Source organism: Ornithorhynchus anatinus, chromosome 5 (genome assembly GCF_004115215.2).
Source record: "Ornithorhynchus anatinus isolate Pmale09 chromosome 5, mOrnAna1.pri.v4, whole genome shotgun sequence".
NCBI lineage: Eukaryota > Metazoa > Chordata > Mammalia > Monotremata > Ornithorhynchidae > Ornithorhynchus > Ornithorhynchus anatinus.
Genome location: NC_041732.1, coordinates 72899322 through 72918554, shown reverse-complemented (window position 1 = coordinate 72918554; position 19233 = coordinate 72899322). Strand labels below are relative to the sequence as shown.

Sequence of the window (19233 nt, the reverse complement as noted above, 5' to 3'; positions counted from 1 at the left end):
TTGAAGCTGGAAGAGTCCATAGAAGCAGGCCAAAAGTCAACAGGCCCTCTGACTTCCTGGGTTCTGAGGGGATGAACAGAGTGGAGAGGAGTTCCGAGAGCAGACTCGTTGCCGGCAACGAGTTATGCAGAGCCTCTGAGCCACCAACACTGCCCCAATTTGTTAGGGCAACAGAAAGCTTCACAATCCCCTCAAGTCTTCAAGTGAGGAGACACCAGGGATTCTGCAGCTAGGACCTGGGCATCCGATACCCGCAGAAACACGCGGGATATATACCGTTTGTCCTGAGGTGTGGAGTCCATCGTCTCTGATTTGGCACTGAAGGGACGAAGAATTCCAAACCCGCACGATAAAGCCTGGGAGGTGCCATCTTGTTTCTTGCCTTTGGCAACAACTTCCACCACCAAGATGATGTTGGGGTGACTTAAGGATGTACGGAAATACAGCGGCTGCAAAACAATCAATCATATCTTGAGAAGCAGCATGGCATAGTGGAAAGAGCACGGGCTGGGGAGTCAGAGGTCATGGGCTCAAATCCCGGCTCCGCTGCTTGTCAGCTGTGTGACTTTGGGCAAGTCACTTACCTTCCCTGGGCCTCAGTTCCCTCAACTGTAAAATGGGGATTAAGACTGTGAGCCCCATGTGGGACAACCTGATCACCTTGTATCCTCCCCAGTGCTTAGAACAGTGCTATGCACATAGTAAGCGCTTAACAAATGCCATCATTAATTAATTAATATCTGTTGAGCCCTTATTGCATGCAGGACACTGTAATAAGTGCTTGGGAGAGTACAACACAACAATTTAACAGACACATACCCTGGCCATGCTAAGAACACGAATACCACGTGGGCCAGGGACCTAATGACCTAAAGGTTTGCCACCTCAGCAGTATAAGGGGAAAAGGAGAAGGGTCTCCCTGCCAAGGACAGAGCTGACCATCATTCAGGACTCCAAGAGTCATCATCACCATTAATGGTATTTATTGAGCGCTCGTTCTGGGCACAGCACTATAGTAAACACTTCAAATGCACAGCGCACTCACACCCAGTTCGTGCCACTGTAAATCCCTAAAGCTTATCAAGCAGTTGCACCAAAATAAGTACCAATGAAAATCTCTGCATTGTAATGAAAGGACACAGCTTCATTTCATATATAGTTGGCTTCAAAGATGGTGTACAAACTTTATTTACGGGAGCAGGAGTGGCTGAAAAGTCCACAGCACAACAGACACTATCATCCTCAACATGTATTTATTGAATGTCTACATTGAATAGACAATGTATAAAGTGCTTGGAATATTCTGAGAAAATATTCCATCTCCTAACAAGGGGCTCATGATCTAAGGAGCAAGAAGAGACAAAGAAACATGTTTAGCTTGAAAGATTCCCCTTTCAATAAGCTGTGGTATTTGTTAGGTATTTACTAAGCACCAAGAACTCAGTTAGATACAAGATAATTGGGTTGGACACAGTTCCGTCCCACACGATGCTCAAAGTCAAGGTAGGAGGGAGAACAGATGACGAAAGCCCATTTTACAAATAAAGAAACCAAGGCACAGAACTCATCCTGAGCCACACACCAGGCATGTGGCAGAGCCAGGATTAGAACCCAGGTCTTCTGACTCAGGCTTTTGCTTTTTTCTCTAAGCCATACTGCTTCCCAATAAGGATAAATAAACAAGGATAAGAAATGCACACTGCTTGGAGATATTGTGGATGATTGCAATCAATCAGTGGTATTTATTGAACATTTACTGATGGCAAAGGACTTGAGAGGACACAATGGACTAAGTAGACAAAATCCCTGCCCTCAAGGAGCTTACATACTAGAGGGTGAGAATCTAGTACCATGAATCCACTTTCACTTCTATGGGGGACAGTGTGTCCAGTGGAAAGACCATGGAATAGGCAGCCAAGACATTTGGGTTCTAGTCTCAGCACCGCCACTGGCCTGTCACGACTTTTCTGGGCCTCAGTTTCCTCATCTATAAAATGGAGACAGAATTGCTGTTCTCCTTACCTATTACACTGGGGCACAGACTGTGTCTGAACTGATGATTTTGTGTCTAGCTCAGTACTAAGCACAGGATTGACATAGAATAAGTACTTAATAAGTACAAAAGTAATACACTACTACTAATAGTATGTTTTTTATGGTATTTGTCAAGCACTCACTATGTGTCGAGCACTGTTTTAAGTGCTGGGGCAGTCACAAGTTCATCAAACCAGATAGAGTTTCTGTCCCCCACTGGGGCTCACAGTCTAAGTAGGAAGGAGAATGCGTATTGAATTCCCATTTTACAATTGAAGAAACTGAGGCACAGAGAAATTAAGGGACTTGCCCAAGCTCACATAGCAGGCAAGCGGTGGCAATGATATTAGAACCCAGGTCTTCTGACTCCCAGGCCCAGGCTCTTTTCACTAGGCCACGCTGCCATGAATGGCAGCATTTCCCAACTATCCAAAATTTGCAGGTATTCTTCACCCATTCTTGGCTCTTGCGGGAGAAGGGGCACCAAGATCCCAGCCCTGCTCCTTGTCTGCTGTGTGACCTTGGGCAAATCATTTCACTTTTCTGTGTCTCAGTTACCTCATCTGTAAAATGGGGATTGAGAATGGGAGCCTCACATGGGACAGGGACTGGGTCCAACTTGGATTGGCTTGTATACACCCCAGGGCTTAGTACAGTGCCTGGCACATAGTAAGCACTTAATAAATACCATCATTATGTGGCAGAAAGTATGTTTTTTGAGGGGAGGTAGGAGTTGGTCCTTGGAGACCAGGTGCTGCCACACTGTTCCTTGCAAAGAGGCTCATGTGCAACACCTGGTGACATTTTCAATTTTCTTGGAATCAAACTCTTCCAGAAGGCTTTACCAGAGGACAGTCACAAGTCTTCTGTCTGCTTGCATCAGCTCCCTTCCAAGAGCCAACTGCTACATCATAACATTTGAGGTTATGTTTCAATATGCCTTTAAAATCTTAGGTTATTCCCTCTGCTTAAAGTTGACCCTCTTCTTGACTTTCGATAGATGTTCGGGTATCCCACTGACATCTATTTCTTCTCACTTAGCCTCCCCAGTAAAGCCCTGTTGCGATAAGCAACACGCTGAGGCCGGTAGACTGAATGTGTTCCAAAATTGGAGGTGATGATCCTGCTTTGCCATTTGCTCTCGGGTATCGCTGGAAGGCGAGTAGCAGCGTGGGTCAGTGGGAAGAGCACAGGCTTGGGAGTCAGAGGTCATGGGTTTGAATCCCAGTTCTGCCACTTGTCAGCTGTGTGACTGTGGGCAAGTCACTTAACTTCTCTGTGCCTCAGTTACCTCATCTGTAAAATGGGGATTAATTGTGAGCCTCACATGGGACAACCTAATTACCCTGTATCTACCCCAGCGCTTAGAACAGTGCTCTGCACATAGTAAGCCCTTAATAAATACCAACATTATTATTAACCACCAAGCATCCTGTGGTTACCCTCAGAAACAGGATACTCAGGTGGACCATTACCCTCTAGACTGTGAGGTCACTGTGGGCAGGAATGAGTCTGCTTGTTGTTATACTGTACTCTTCCAAGTGCTCAGTACAGTGCTTTGCCCACAGTAAGCGCTCAACAAATATGATTGAACTAAATGAATAAATCTGACCCCATAATGTCACCGCTTTTGAAACCGTTCCAGAAGTTGAATATATTTCCTGCAGGCAAATCCAGGTTTCACAGTCATCAACCTTGCTCTGTGGACCTTGTTTGATTACACTGTGACAACCTCTTAAAGGACAAGTTGGTCTTTTTCATTAATCTTCTTCATTGCCGCCAAATCTATTGAGAGTATTCAATGCTGTTTCCCCCAGTGAAAATCTTCAGATTCTAATAGAGTTTCCCAGTGTGAGCCGGTACATAACTTCATCCTTCTACAGCATATGGCAAGTCTACAGCACCGGGCTGACTCTGTCTTCAACATCTGCCTAGCTTCTTTTGAATGTGCCTCTAGAGCACAGTCGTCAGATGTGGAGCTGCTTCTAGATGGTAACTCAAGGACTCTAGATGATGCCCGTAGCCTGTTGAGGGAGAACATTTCCCAGATCAATTCACTTTTGTAGACTAAGGACGGAAGAGGCCTTGGGCAATCCACCTCAACCGTATTATTTTACTCTCCCAAGTGCGTAGTATAGCGTGCTGCACAAAGTAAGTGCTCAAAAATTCCAATGGACTGACTTGAACCCTCCAGGCTGTGCTATTCAAATCGTAGATAGATGGAAGGTTCCTCTCCAAATGATTTTATTGAAGCACGTGTCTAGTTTATGACCCCAATCCACTAACATTTCTAAGTTGCATAATTCATAATTAAGGTTAAAAACTTTGGAGATTTCTAGACTCATTTTTTCATGCTAAAAAACGACATGTGAATTTTAATATAGAAATCCATCAGAACTAATTTTCCTTTAACTATGAAAAGTGCCTAGATTTTTTCAAGCACCACGCAGTGTCAAGACTAAGGAGAAGCAATTAAAAAGCTAGTAAACTGATTGGATTTTACTTCAGCAAAACACTAGGTTTGAAATTACAGTAACATGATTTTATGATAAATCGCCCTAAGATTCATTGTAATTCCAAAGGATTGTTTGGAAAATGAAGATTTCCTTGGCATTCTGTTTTGAGACTGTTCTGCCGCAGTAGGCTGTAACCCCCTTGTGAGCAGGTTTGGTGCCTACCAATTCTATTGTATATCCTCTCCCAAGGGTTTCATACAGTCCTCTCCTTAAAATAAGTGCTCAATAAATACCATTGATTGATTGATTTTGGACCCATCTGAATCTGCTTTTGGATTCCAAGATAGACAAATGGAGTAATAAGGGCTCCTTTCTAAATCCTCTCCAATCATATGCCAAAAACAGTGACCATGAACAGAAGCTCTTCACTGGGAAAATGGAGAACCTTCCTTACTAGGGGGTGACTGAAAAGGTTGGAACTCTTTTGTTGGAAAAGACAAAGGAGACCTGACAGAAGTTTACAAAATTAATACTGGCTCTGCCACTAAACTGCTATGTGACTTTGGGCAAGTCACTTAACTTTTCTGTGCCTCAAGTTACTCCTCTGTAAAATAGGACTAAGTACCCATCCAGGACTAAGTACCCATCCTCTCTCCCTCTTAGACTCAGCTTTATGTGGGAAAGTGGGTGTGTCCAACATAATTATCTTGTATCTACACCAGCACTTAGTACAGAGTTTGGAACCGAGCAAACACTTTAGCACCACAATTATTATTAGTACTATTATTACTATTACAACACCATGAAAGCTTTGTAGACAGGACAAGTACAGAATTGATGCTCCCCAAATCCCACAAAAAGATGAGAGATGACTACCTTTCAGCTCCAAAGTATACGTTCCCAACAACAAATGTGAACACTTCTTCACCAGATGGAATTCATTGCCACAAGAAAATGTACAGGTTGAAAACACTCCCAGTTCTCCCACATGATGTTTTCATTCCTGTAGGGGAATTTAAGAATATTTTCCCAACTATAACTGTCTGGAAAGAGCATAACGTTGGGACAGAAGAAATAATTGTGAGCAGGTGTGGTGTCGCTCAAGGCATGTGAGCTTTAATGCAAGTTTTCCTTAACTCAGGATCTGCCAGAAAAGCAACCCCTGTGTTATCTGAGAACCAACTCCATCACAAAGTTCAGTCTGGATTTGGATCAAATCACAGCAAATAATGAGTTACAGGAGGGAAAATTAGGGATGTTGGAAGGCTCATCCCTAACCATTAAGATCAATGGTTCTCATCCCTAACCATCACCCAGTTCTTCCAAGCATCCTGTGGTCCCTGTCAGAGACAATTCCAGGTTGGACAAACCAATGGTCTGACTTAAAAATGGGATTGCTGTTTGTCTCAAGCTCTTTAACAGGGTCTGGTTGGCTGGAAAAACATTATTTTTTTTCCTACAGTGGAGGAAAAACATTATTTTTTTCCTACACTGGAGACCTGCACAATCTAATTTGGGAACAATGGCTCCTTCAAATTAAATTCTGTTTGCTTCACTTAAAACTAATAAGTGTCTCAGGCTCAGAAGATGGAGACTGTTCAGTCGATTGGACTCACCACGCAACAGAAAAGTTAGAGGCCATGTGAGCTTCAGCAGCAACTCATATCCAAAGGGTGGGAGACCGAATGTTCCAGTGAACATCAGCAGGTGCTGAAGGTCAGCATGCCCTAGCAGAAAGAGCATGAACCTGGGAGTCAGAAGGACCTGGGTTCTAATCCTGCCCCCACTGCTTGTCTGCTGTGCAACTTTGGGCAAATCACTTCACTTTTCTGTGCCTCAGTTCCTTCATCTGTAAAACGGGGATTAAGTCTGTTCGCCCTGTGTGGGACAGGGACTGTGTCCAACCTGATTATCTTGTATCTACCCCAGCGGTTAGTACAGTGTTTGGTATATCATAAGCACTTAAATACCAAAATTATGATTACTATTATTATTATTATGTGCAAGCCCATCACCTGAAAGACCCCATCATGCCCCAATAGAAGTTACCCAAGCAGGGAGAGACCCTAAGGGGACAGGCCCTAGTCTGACTGAGACTTGATTTAAACTCTGGGTAATCCTTCTATTAACAGTCATTACCATGGTGTCACTGAGAAAACGTTTACTGTAATCACAGACTGTCAGCAAGGGATAACAGAGAGACACATTAAAACATCAGCCATGAGATATAAATCGTTATTCTATTATCTTTTATTGCAAAATGATGAAATAATGACCACTTACTGCTGACAGGTGGTTGGTCTAAGAGAGAATTATGTTTCTGTTTCCAAAGACTCAGGGACCGTTAAGGAGGTCCACTGTAAAACCAAGTTTGTCATCATCTCACCTTATATTTTTATACCTGTGCATATCAATTTTATAAAAACCACACACTTTTTACATTTTTGCAAGAAAACAAACACTTTAGACTCACTTATGAAACAATAGCAATCCTTTAACCTAGAGGTCACCTTGAAATCTCTTCAACTGAAGGCTCTATGGGCTTCCTTCTGCATCTTCTACATAGATTTCGGGTTTTACACTTTCCCCTCTCATTTACAACAGAAAATGGTTCTATTGCCCGAGAACACAAATCATCACGGACATCTATCTCAAATGACCAAAATTCACAATTTGCCATTTACAGATAGATTATTTAAAGATGGCCAACAGAGAGCTCAAATTGAAGAGGGCAGTTTATTTGTACTGAGCTCAGGGATTGAGGCACAGTTTATTACTATCAACAAAAGTTTTTCATTCACTCAAGGAACATTTACTGAGTACAATCTACACTTCGGGGATGACTAAAATTTTAGAAGTCATGGTCTTCGCTTCTGAGGAGTTCAAATGTGAAGGGGGCAGGGGAAGAAGAACCTGGATCAGGAGAAGAAGCATGGTGTAGTGGATAGAAGATAAAGCACAGGCCTGGGAGTCAGAAGGTTCTAATCCCTGCTTTGCCACTTGTCTGCGTGTGACCTTGGGCAAGTTATTTCATTTCTCTGGGCCTCAGTTACCTCATCTTTAAAATGGTGATTGAAACGTTGAGCCCCCGCATGGAACAGGGACTGTGTCCAACCTGATTTGCTTTCATCCACTTCAGTGCTTAGTACAGTGCCTGGCACATAGTAAGCATTTAACAAATACCACAATTATTATTATTATTATTAAGATAATCAGTAACAAGACCATGTCTAAATTCTCACCTGGTTATTCTTTCCCAGAACATAGTGCAATGCTGTTCATGTGGTAAGTGCTTAACAAATACCACTATTATTATGTAGGAAGCACCTAATAAATAAAATTACCACTGGGACAGATTACATTTCATTCATTTTAGCCTTCCAAAGGTAGGATGGCAAGATGCCAACATTGAAAAACCAAATGAAATCACTCCTTTAATTCAGTGAGTTTCTTGCATTTGGAATGTTTAAAAAAATCCAAGTCATAAAGAAGAGCAGTGTGGTCTAGTTGATAGAGCATGGGCCTGGAATTCATTCATTCAATTATATTTATTGAGCATTTACTGAGTGCAGAGCACTGTACTAAGTGCTCAGAAAGTACAATTCAGCAACAGAGACGATCCCTACCCATCAATGGGCTCACAGTCTAGAAGACAACCTGCATTCTAATGGTAGCTCCACCACTTGTCTGCTGTGTGACCTAGGGCAAGACACCCAACTGCTCTGTCCCTCAGTTACCTCATCTGTAAATGGGGATTAAGACTGTGAGCCCCATGTGGGACATGGACCGTATCCAACCTGATTAGCTTGTATCTACCCCAGTGCTTAGTACAGTGCCTGGCACATAGTAAACACTTAAATACCATTAAAAAAAATCAAAACGAGCTGTAATTTTGTCATCTAGCACACTGCTTTCCACTCACTCACCATTCACCCTCGCAAGGATATGTTTCCGGAAGGTGAACAAAGATGCAATTATTTATCAGGACAGCTTAGCAAGTGCTCCAATCCAAGGGAGCTATTCTGAAAGCGTAATTAAATGAATTTTAGAGGGAGAAATTCTATTCATCAATTGGAATTACATGAGGAGAAAATCCAGAATTCAAGCTCAGCAAATTACCTGTAAGAGGTGCCCACTTACGACAGAATGGATGAAGCCTTCATTCACCCTACATCATCACTTATCTACATTTGACAGTTACGCTCCGTGATGGAATAAACAGATTAATAAATCACTTAAGCACTCTGTCTTAATGCTTTCATCTTCAAAACACACTGACACTGCTTAACCCAAGTTCCAGGTTTTCTTTTCTCGGGGCTGGTGGAATCAGAAATTTGTACCCAGTGACATGCTCTCTTTGGATAGCCCCAAGGCATTTGTTTGTCTAACTTTATTGTCGATGTTCCTGCCCTCCCAAAATGACATGTATTCATTTATTCACCAGCAGGAGATGACATTGGTGTGACAAGGACAGGGGAGTACACATCGGAAAGAAAGAATTTCTGCCATAGAAACTTTTCAACAATCCCTGCAATGCACTCTGAGTTTCTCTCCCTTCCTGACCTAATCACTCAATTAATGATATTTACTGGGTGCTAACTATGTGCAGAGCAAAAGAATTAGCATATATGCCCCTGCCATTAACTAGTTTACCATCTAGATCCTAATCAATCATTAGGATATACTACTTGTCTACCATATGCTGAGCACTAAACTAAGTGCTTGGGAGTGTTTAACAAAATTTGTAGGCATGATCCCCTGTCCTCAAGAAGCTTGCGGTCTAGTGAATTCTTCTCCCCAGCGCTAAATACCCAGACTCATAAACTATGTTTAATCACTGCTTTTGGTTGAACAGCCAATGGCATTCCAGTGGTGGAGGAAGACAATAAATTTCAGATTAGGGGGAAGAAGACAATGGAGAGATGAATATGTGCATGAGTAAGGACAATTTCTCCTCTCATGGTCACACCTGGAGAGTTTCCAGTACTCTATCAGTCTCTGCTCCTGGAGGGAGAGTCAAGCAAAGGCACATTCATTCAATCGTATTTATTGAGCACTTACTATGTGCAGAGCACTGTACTAAGCACTTGGAATGTGCAATTCGGCAACAGATAGAGACAATCCCTGACCAATAATGGGCTCACAGTCTAAAAGGGGGAGAGAGACAGCAAAGCAAAACAGAACAAAACAAAACAAGTAGTCCATTCCTAGCTTGGGCAGTGGCTAGCTAGAGGAAGGCAATCTGCTACTAGTCAAAAATCCTGTCCTGGGCAACAGCAGCACGGGAGAGAGTCGAGGGCAGAAACTCAAGTTTACTGCATGGAAGGAGGCAATGGTAAACCACTTCCATATTTTTCACAAGAAAACTCTATGGATATACTATCTGAATGATTGCAAACAGAGGTGGGGCATTTTGGGAGATTTGTGTCTGTAGCATCGCTATGGGTTGGAGACCATTCGACAGCATAAGACATGGATGGTTTGTAAATCCATGTAACAGAAGTGCAATAGGAGACTGAGTGCAATAGTGTGATGGTGGGTGGCTCAAAACTCCTGAGGTGATGCTGAATAATAAAAATAATAACAATAATAGTATCTGTAAAGTGCTTACTATGGGCAGAGCACTGGGGAAGATAAAAGAGAATCAGATCAGATACAGTCCTCATCCCACATGGAGCTCCCAGTCTGAAAGATGAAAGTCTGTTAGATGAGAAGAGGGTGGAAGTTCCAGGCAGGATGGAGGTTGTGACCAAGAGGTTGGTGAGAGATGAGAATGAAGTCTAGTGAGTAGGTTGGCTTGAGAAGAATGGAGCTTGTGAGATGGGCGTAGGGGGAGAAAAGAGGATGAAAAGCATGGAGATAACTGACAGAGTGCCTTAAAGCCAATGGTCAAGTTTCTGTTTGATGCGAGAGGAATGGGCAATCAGTGGAGGTTTTTGAAGAGTGGGGAAATGTAGACAGGATGAAGCTTTAGAAAAATGATCTGGGCAGCAGAGTGAAGTACGGACTGGAGAGGGGAGAGACTGTTGACAGGCAGATTAAGTGATTTGGGGGAAGATTTTAGAGAGATCATGCCTGATGATTCAATTTTCTCAATAAAGTAGGTGACCAGGTCATTGGGGCAGGAGATGGAGGAGGTGGGTGGACAGGGGGTTTGAGGAGAGAGTTTAAATGGTTAGAACAGCTGGAGATGGCAATAGACTATGGGTGTCAATAAGGATGTAGAAATAATTTCACCAGGCAGAGGAGAGGGCAGAGTTAAAGCACACAAAGATGAATTTGAGGTGGATGAGGTCGGCCTGATACCTAGTTTTCCTCCAGCAGTGTTCTGCGGCTCATGCAAAGAAGTGAAGGAAGGAGACTGTGGAGATGATCCAGTGCTGTGTGTTAGTGGTACGAGATCAACAAAGGGACAGAGGAGCGAGAGAGCAGAGTTCAGTAGAGAGGGTGGTGTTAGGGCATCAATTTTCATTCAATAGTATTTACTGGGGGCTTACTATGTGCAGAGCACTGTACTAAGCATCTGGAATGTACAATTTGGCAACAGATAGAGACAATCTCTGCCCAATGACGGGCTCATAGTTTTTGCCATCAAAGGAAGGTAGGTTGAATATGGAGGCTAAGTGGTACATGATGACTTGAGAAAACTGGAGGGGGTCAAAAGATTGGAAGCCTCTTTGGGAGAACAGGCCAGATTTGTGTGGAGGAGGTGTGAGGGAGAGAAGGTAGGTGAGGAGATTATGGTCAGATAGAGGGATTTCAGAGTTGGCGAGGGTAGAAAGTGTACAAAGGCTATGTCCCACAGTGACTCTGTGGTACCAACCATCTCAAGGTCAAATGTTACCTCATGATCTCTTCAGCCAGCAGGTGGAACTCGGAAGTGAGGGTGGGATTCCGCCCCACAACCAAAACTGCCAGATTGACAGCCCAAGCTGAGAATACAAAGGTGTCCCTCCTGGCCCGTGCCAATCAAATTAAGTATGGAGGAGGGGGGAGGGCAGAGATTGGATAAACTGAGGCTGGAAGCTGGAAAGGCCTAAGAGCACAGGTGATAAATACCTGCAGCCTCTAACCTTCTGTGCAGAGGATTGAGACTTGCAGCAGCCAGCTGCAGGTTGCCTCTATCCAGAGCATGAGAAACCCGCTCTGCCCATACCAAGTGAGGAGCCGAGGGATGGGTGAGTGTCCCATCCTGCTCAACCCTTGTGGGCTGGAAGCCAGGTGCTTAGCCATGAGTATGTAACGCACAAGTGGCTTCCTCCTGAGTGGGGAGTGCTCGTGGCTGGGAGCTAGGGGCTTCACCACGGGTGTGTAACACATAACTGGATTCCTCCCGAGTGGGAAGTGCACATGGTGGGAGCTAGCTGCCTCACCCTGTGCAAGCAAACCATAAGTAAATTCCGCCTGGGTGGGACCTGGGTGTTCTGCCACACGCGAGAAATATACAAGTATATTCTTCCAGTTAGGGAAGCTCTAATATCACCAAATAATCACATTCCTCCCAAAAGGGAAGTTCAATTCGTTGCATCTAAATAATCAAAGAAGTCAAATCACCTCACAGACTAAATTTTGTATAAACCTCAGGCATTCCATCCCCGGTCTCTCTCTCTCTCCCTCGCCTCACCGATTCCCAAAAGAACCCGTCCCCAGGCGATGGGTGTCAGGCTAGAGATGATGAGGTCAAGTGTGTGTCCAAGCTGGTGAGCAGGAGGACCAACTGATTGTCCGTCTAATAAACGCAATTGATTGATTGACTGCTCTGCCCCTAATAGGTGCTCAATAAATACCATTCATTGACTGTAGAGGTAGATTTCCAAAGTAGGCAGGTGATAGCCTCTTGAGTGACAGCAGGAAAAATGAATGTGTGAAGGGGCAGGGGGGCTGGGCACACAGAAGGGGACTGGTGTGGTGAGGGGAAGGTCTGGGGAAGTTTCCGCTCAATGGTTCAGGTTTTGTCAACAAAGTAGTTGTCCCAGTCATCCAGGGCAAGAGAGAAGGGAGGAGGGGACTCTGGGAGTTAAGAAGTCTGGAATAGAGCAAGAGCTGAGACTTCTGGATGCAGAGGGATACCCGTCCGGGAACGCCTCTTTGGCACCAAGGATATTTGTTTCATTACACGTGACATCGTTCTGAAATGGAAACTTTCCATTATTCCATCAGCCTTTGCACAAAAGCTACTGTTTGGGGTTAACATGGCATTTGAGAAGTATTTAGGAGAGCAAAACTTCATACATCTGAAGACAGATGAGTGCTTCCAAAGCTTTTGATGAAAGCAAACTCTACTGTCCCACCCAGATAATCTCAAAAGAGCATAATGGAACTCTGTTTCTTTGAAATGCAACTGGTTTTCTACTCTCACTGGGATCATCTATATTAACTGCCTAGATTACACTGGACACAAAGGACTGACAGCATACTGTTTTTACAGCGGAGCAGGTTAAGAAGAATATTGAAGAAAAACTAGACTCGGTTTCATCAGGCTATATGGAAAGGAATTTGAAAGAATTTAGATTTAGGACTCCAGTACCATTCCATGACCACTCTGGCTTTCTTTTTTTCATGGCATTTTGTAAGTGTTTACTACATTCCGGGCACTGTACTAAGAACTGGGGTAGATAAAAACTAATCAGATTGGGCACAGTTCATGTCCCAAACGTGGCTCACAGCCTTAATCCTCATTTTACAGGTGAGGGAACTAAGCCACAGAAAAATGAAGTGGCTTGCCCAAGGTCACACATCAGACAAGAGGCAGAGTTGGGATTAGAACCCAGGTTCTTCAGACTCCTTGGCCCGAGCTCTATCCACTAGGCCAGGCCACTTCTTTTAAAAGAAGAATTTGCATACAACAAGCCCCCAAATAGTGAGATAGAGCCACAAAGGAATCCTGTTTTCTTCTTCTTGACCTGGGAAAGCAGGAGCAACCAAATCAACTTGTAGAAAGGAGGCAAGGCTGTAAGATTAATCACCCAGCTCAAACAGCAGCTGCTGGCTTTGGACTTCTTCATATTCTTTGCTGGGTGGCCTAGTGGAAAGAGTACGGGCCTGGGAGTTAGAGGACCTGGGTCTAAATCACCCAGCTGAAGCAGCAGCTAGTGGCTTTGCACTTCTTCATACTCTTTCCAAGGTGGCCTAGTGGAAAGAGTACGGGCCTGGGAGTTAGAGGACCTGGGTCTAAATCACCCAGCTGAAGCAGCAGCTAGTGGCTTTGCACTTCTTCATACTCCTTCCAAGGTGGCCTAGTGGAAAGAATTCAGACCTGGGAGTTAGAGAATCTGGGTCTAAGCCCGAGTCTACCAATTGATTGCTGTGGGACCTTGGGTAAGACACAATATCTCTGTGCCTCACTTTTTTCAACTGTAAAATAAGGATTCAATCCCTGTTCTTCTTCCTACTTAAGACTGTGAGCCCCCATACAGGATAGGGACTGCGTCCAAACTCCGACTTAATGAATGTGTATCTATCCCAGCACTTGGAACAGTGTTTGACACAAAATATGAGCTTAACAAATACCATAAAACAACAAATAGGGTTGAAGGAAAGTCCAGGCTTCACCACACTAATGTCCTACTAGAGCCCAGGCTGCAGACTCTGCTCCTCTACAGCCAGCTTACTCACTGTGCCCCCATCTCATCTATGTTGTCACTGACCCCTTTCCCATGTCCTCCCCCTAGCCTGGAACGCCCTCCCTCTCCATATACACTAGACCAACACTCTCTATCTTGAAAGCACAATTAAGGTCACATCTTCTCCATGAATACTGCCCCGATTAAGCCCTCTTTTTCCCCATCTGGCTCTTACTTCTGCATCTATGCACTTGTATCTATGATCTTTGGACATGTGATATGCACCCCACCCCCATCCCCACAGCACTTATGTACATGTTTAAATTATTTATCATAAATTACTTTATTCATATTAAAGTCTCTCTCCCCCTCTAGACTGTAAATTCACTATGGGCAGGGAACGTCTCTGCTCATTTCTCTTGCATTGTACTCTCCCAAGCGCTTAGAACAGTGCTCTACACTAGTAAATGCTCAATAAATACCACTGATTGACTGACTGATTGACTTAAAGTAAGAGCTCTGGCTGGGGAAAGGTTCTGGGTGTTGGGCAGAACTAGAGAAATTTTCTGGAATCCCTGCCAAGTTATTCCAATAAAACAAATCAAGGGGGAGAAAAAAATGAGCTGCCAGAATTCCACGGAGTCTGGGGCGACCTTAGTTAAAGGAAAGAATTTAAGGGAGAACTATTTATCTCAAAAATGAAGCGTAGAAGTGGCACAATATTTTAGACTGGGTGATTATTTTTAAAAGGAAACTTTTTATAGGGTTGACTGAAATATTACATGTCTCCCAGGAAGTGAAAGGCAATTCCTCCCAGCAGAGAGAGAGTGCTCTGGATGCAGAACACAGACTCCTTAGACCCTCGGGGCTAGACGGGAACGGAATAGGTCATTTTAGCTTGTGAAATCTAGCACAGGGACTTCGGACCCAAGAGAGAAAGACAATATGGAGTTAGCAAAGATAGAGAAGCAGTGTGGCTTAGTGGATAGAGCACAGACATGGGATTCAGAGAACCTGGGTTCAAATCCCAAACAGAGAAGCAGTGTGGCTCAGTGGAAAGAGCACGGGCTTGGGAGTCAGAGGTCATGGGTTGTAATTCTGGCTCCGCCACTTGTCAGCTGTGTGACTTTGGGCAAGTCACGTAAGTTCTCTGTGTCTAAGTTACCTCATCTGGAAAATGGGGATTAAGACTGGGAGCCCCACGTGGGACAACCTGATCACCTTGTATCCCCACCCAACACTTAGAACAATGCTTCACACATAGTAAGCACTTAAATATCAACATTATTATTATTATGCCAGATCCCCCACGAGTCTGCTCTCCTGGCTACACCATATGTCTCCTATGTGACCTTGGGCAAGTCACTTCATTCACTTCAAACACGACTGAACGACTGAATCTCTCTGCCTCAGTTACCTTATCTGTAAAATGGGGATTGATCAATCAATCAATCAATCATATCTATTGAGCACTTACTGTGTGCACAGCATCTACTAAGCATTTCTAGGAAATTCTAAGCACAATCTAAGCACAATCTAGGGACTTGGGACTCAAGAGAGAAAGACAGTTTGGAGTTAGCAAAGATAGAGAAGCAGCATGACCTAGTGGAAAGAGCACAGGCCAGAGATTCAGAGGACATGGGTTCTTATCCCAGCTCTGCCATTTGTGAGCTGTGTGACTTTAGGCAAGTCACTTAACTTCTCTGGGCTTCAGTTACCTCATCCGTAAAATGGGGATTAAGACTGTGAGCCCCATGTGGGACAACCTGATTACCTTGTATCTACCCCACTGCTTAGAACAGTGCTTGGCACATGGTAAGCACTTAACAAATACCATTATCATCATCATCATCATTTGGAAAACTGTGAGCCTCATATAGGATATGGACTGTGTCTCACCTGATTATCTTGTATCTACCTCCAACATTTAGGACAGTGCCTGGCACACAGTAAGCACTTAAATGCTATTTTTAAAAAATAAGCACAGGAATCAGTGAAGTCATTTACTTTGTGTGTGGGTGTACCCATATAAAGATAGATATTGGACTCCAGCTCATAGCACTTTACACAAAAGCTGATCATGTTAAGGCAGTCACCTGCTTTGAAAGTCTGATGAGCAATGTACCAATTAAGGAAATACTGTCTGGAATCTTTCAGGCTTGTCTACTTGTCTTACTTTACACGATTTGGTCAAAAATAACAAAAAACTGCAGGAAAGAAATGCATGTAACCATACCAAAGCTGGTCTAATCTGACGGTAGCCTCAATGAAAAAATAGAAATTTGATATAATAATAATAATGTTGGTATTTGTTAAGCGCTTACTATGTGCAGAGCACTGTTCTAAGCACTGGGGTAGACACAGGGGAATCAGGTTGTCCCACGTGGGGCTCACAGTCTTAATCCCCATTTTACAGATGAGGGAACTGAGGCACAGAGAAGTTAAGTGACTTGCCCACAGTCACACAGCTGACAAGTGGCAGAGCTGGGATTCGAACTCATGAGCCCTGACTCCAAAGCCCGTGCTCTTTCCACTGCGCCACGCTGCTTCTCTAGATATCAAGCCTTTGCCACAGAACTGCACCCTTGACACCCTTAGAACTAAAAGACCAAATACAGAATTAGCAAAATCAATAGTGAGGATGAAATCAAGCAGCTATCGGTCCTCACGAAAGAAAGAATTGAAGGCTCCACCGTTGTCGAATTTCGAGACCTTCGGACTACTCTGACCACTGTAATCCCTTTGCTAAACCAGAGGCTCTTTAAAACAGGTTTCCGAAAGAATACTCTACATTTTAGCCTCATACATGTGCACGTGAACATGCACACGTGGAGGAAAAGTCTGTGTCATTAACTAAATTTGTAGAAAGCCTGCTTTTATACGGTAAAGCAGTCAGAGTAAGTGAGGGGAAGCTGGGGTGTTGGAAAGATGTTGTTCATCAATTTTTTTCGGTTTGTTTCATTCTTGGAACATTATTGCCCTCTGCTGCTTGCTCGACAGTAGAGCACCTATGGAAAGCAAGAGCCCCCCACCCCCCAAATCCCTAATAACTGATCCAATCAAAGGTATTCCAGTCCCGTTCCAGTTCCTCTTCGGGAGATATCTCCAGACCTGGGCAGGAATTACACTTAAGTGTGATGAGACTGTGGTAGGTATTGCTCCCTCCTCATTCCCATTCGATTTCCTGCTGGTGCACAACACACAAAAAGTAAAATGCCAGGGAAGGATGAAGGTGTGGTCTTAGGCTATTTTTGTTCCTTTTAATGGAATTTGTTAAGCACTTACTATGTGCCAGGCACTGCACTAAGCGCTGAGGTTGATACAACCTAATCAGATTGGACACAGCTCCTGTCCCACGTGGGGCTCACGGTCTTAATCCCCCTTTTACAGATGAGGTAACTGAGGCCCAGAGAAGTTAAGTGACTTATCCAAGGTCACACAGCAGACAAGTGGTGGAGGGGGGATTAAGAATAATAATAATGTTGGTATTTGTTAAGCGCTTACTATGTGCACAGCACTGTTCTAAGCCCCGGGCGATACAAGGTGATCAGGTTGTCCCACGTGGGGCTCACAGTTTTCATCCCCATTTTACAGGTGAGGTCACTGAGGCACAGAGAAGTTAAGTGACTTGCCCAAAGTCACACAGCTGGCAAGCGGTGGAGCCGGAATTCGAACCCATGACCTCTGACTCCCAAGCCCGGGCTCTTTCCACTGTGCCACGCTGCTTCTCTAGAAACCAGGTCCTCTTACTTCTTTCCACTAGGACATGCTGCTTCTCAGGTGCCTATTAATAAAACTACAGACAGTCTATTTTGCATATACAAGCATATTCTTGACCTTCCAAAGAAAACAATCATGAGTCAAATAGGAGATTTACATTCATTTGACTGACAACTTTCCAGGTGAACTTCAATTCACAGGAGCACGGGTGCCCCTAGACGACTAGGGGAAAGTAATTCTGCCCTTCCATTTGTCACCTATTAATTAATTCATAGCATTTACTGAGCACCAACTGTTTGTACTATGTACTTGAAAGAGTACAAGAATTAGAATATGTAATCCTTACCCCCAGGGAATTTACAATCTAGTGCAGCCTCAGGGAATTTACAATCTAGTCTAGGTGAGGGGGAAGGTAAGACACAAAATAACTACAAAAAAGGAAAAAGGGGAAAGATGGATTCTTGGATAAGCAAGTGTTTATATAGGAGAGGAAAACGTCTGTATACACAGAAGTTGATTGGGTAGTTGGGGGTGCTTTTTTGCAGAGGTGGTGCAAAACTGTGGAGCGGATATTTAAATGGGTAAGGGATGACCAGAGAAGAAGAAAATTTAGAAAAGAAGCCTAAGTTTTTGAGGATGAGGAAAGCTACAGTCTGACAGATTTGAAGGAGGAAGAAGCTCCAGACAATAGCAAGTGCAATAAGCAAGGAGTCGAGATGGGAGAAGTGAGAATAAGACAAGTAAGAAGGTAAACTTCAAAGGGATGGAGAGTTGGGTGAGATGGAGGGAGTGGGAAAAAGAGACAGCTGGTGGAGTGCTTTAAAGTCAGTAGCCAGTAGTGTCTGCTTGTTGGGAAGAGGAATTAATAACCATGGGAGGTCTTTGCAGAGTGGGGAGGTGCCCACCCAACCACATTTTAGAAAGATGATCCAAAAGAAGAGTGAGGCCTGAACTGGAGAAGGGAGAACAGTGAGGAGGCAGATAGTCTACCCTACTCTACAGATTTAGTCAGCAGAAGACTAGAAGCAGTAAGGCCTAGTGGATAAACCACAGGCTTGGTAGACAGGTGACAGGTTTAATGCCAGCTTTGCCACTTTTCTGCTGTGTGACCTTGGACAAGTAACCTCACTTCTCAAGGTCTGTTTCCTCTCTGTAGAATGGGAATTGAGATTGTGAGCCCCACGTGGGATTTGTTTATGGCCACCCCAGTGCCTGGTACAGAGTAAGCATTTAACAAATACTACAATTATAAATTATTATTATTAGAACAAGCACCTGGCCCAGGGTGGTGGCGATTTGAAGAGAAAAGAGGACATCAATCCAGGAAGTGTTATGGAGAAAAAAAGACAGGATTCAATGACAGATTAAATGTAGAAGTTAAAACAAAGCGAGAAGTCAAGGATAATGCCACAGTTGTGGAAATCACTTTGGACACAGTAAGCATGCAATCAATACGATTG

At 43.8% G+C, this 19233-nt stretch overlaps 1 protein-coding gene across 2 annotated transcripts in view; it reads right to left on the bottom strand.

Moving 5' to 3' along the window:
• NPHP4 (nephrocystin 4) overlaps positions 1 to 19233 on the bottom strand; it is a 169772-nt gene that overhangs the window by 126107 nt on the left and 24432 nt on the right. For both annotated transcript variants that reach the window (XM_029066495.1, XM_039912090.1), the window contains exon 4: positions 277 to 449. In XM_029066495.1, coding sequence (XP_028922328.1) covers positions 277 to 449 — 173 coding nt within the window. The remainder of the gene's footprint in view (positions 1 to 276; positions 450 to 19233) is intronic.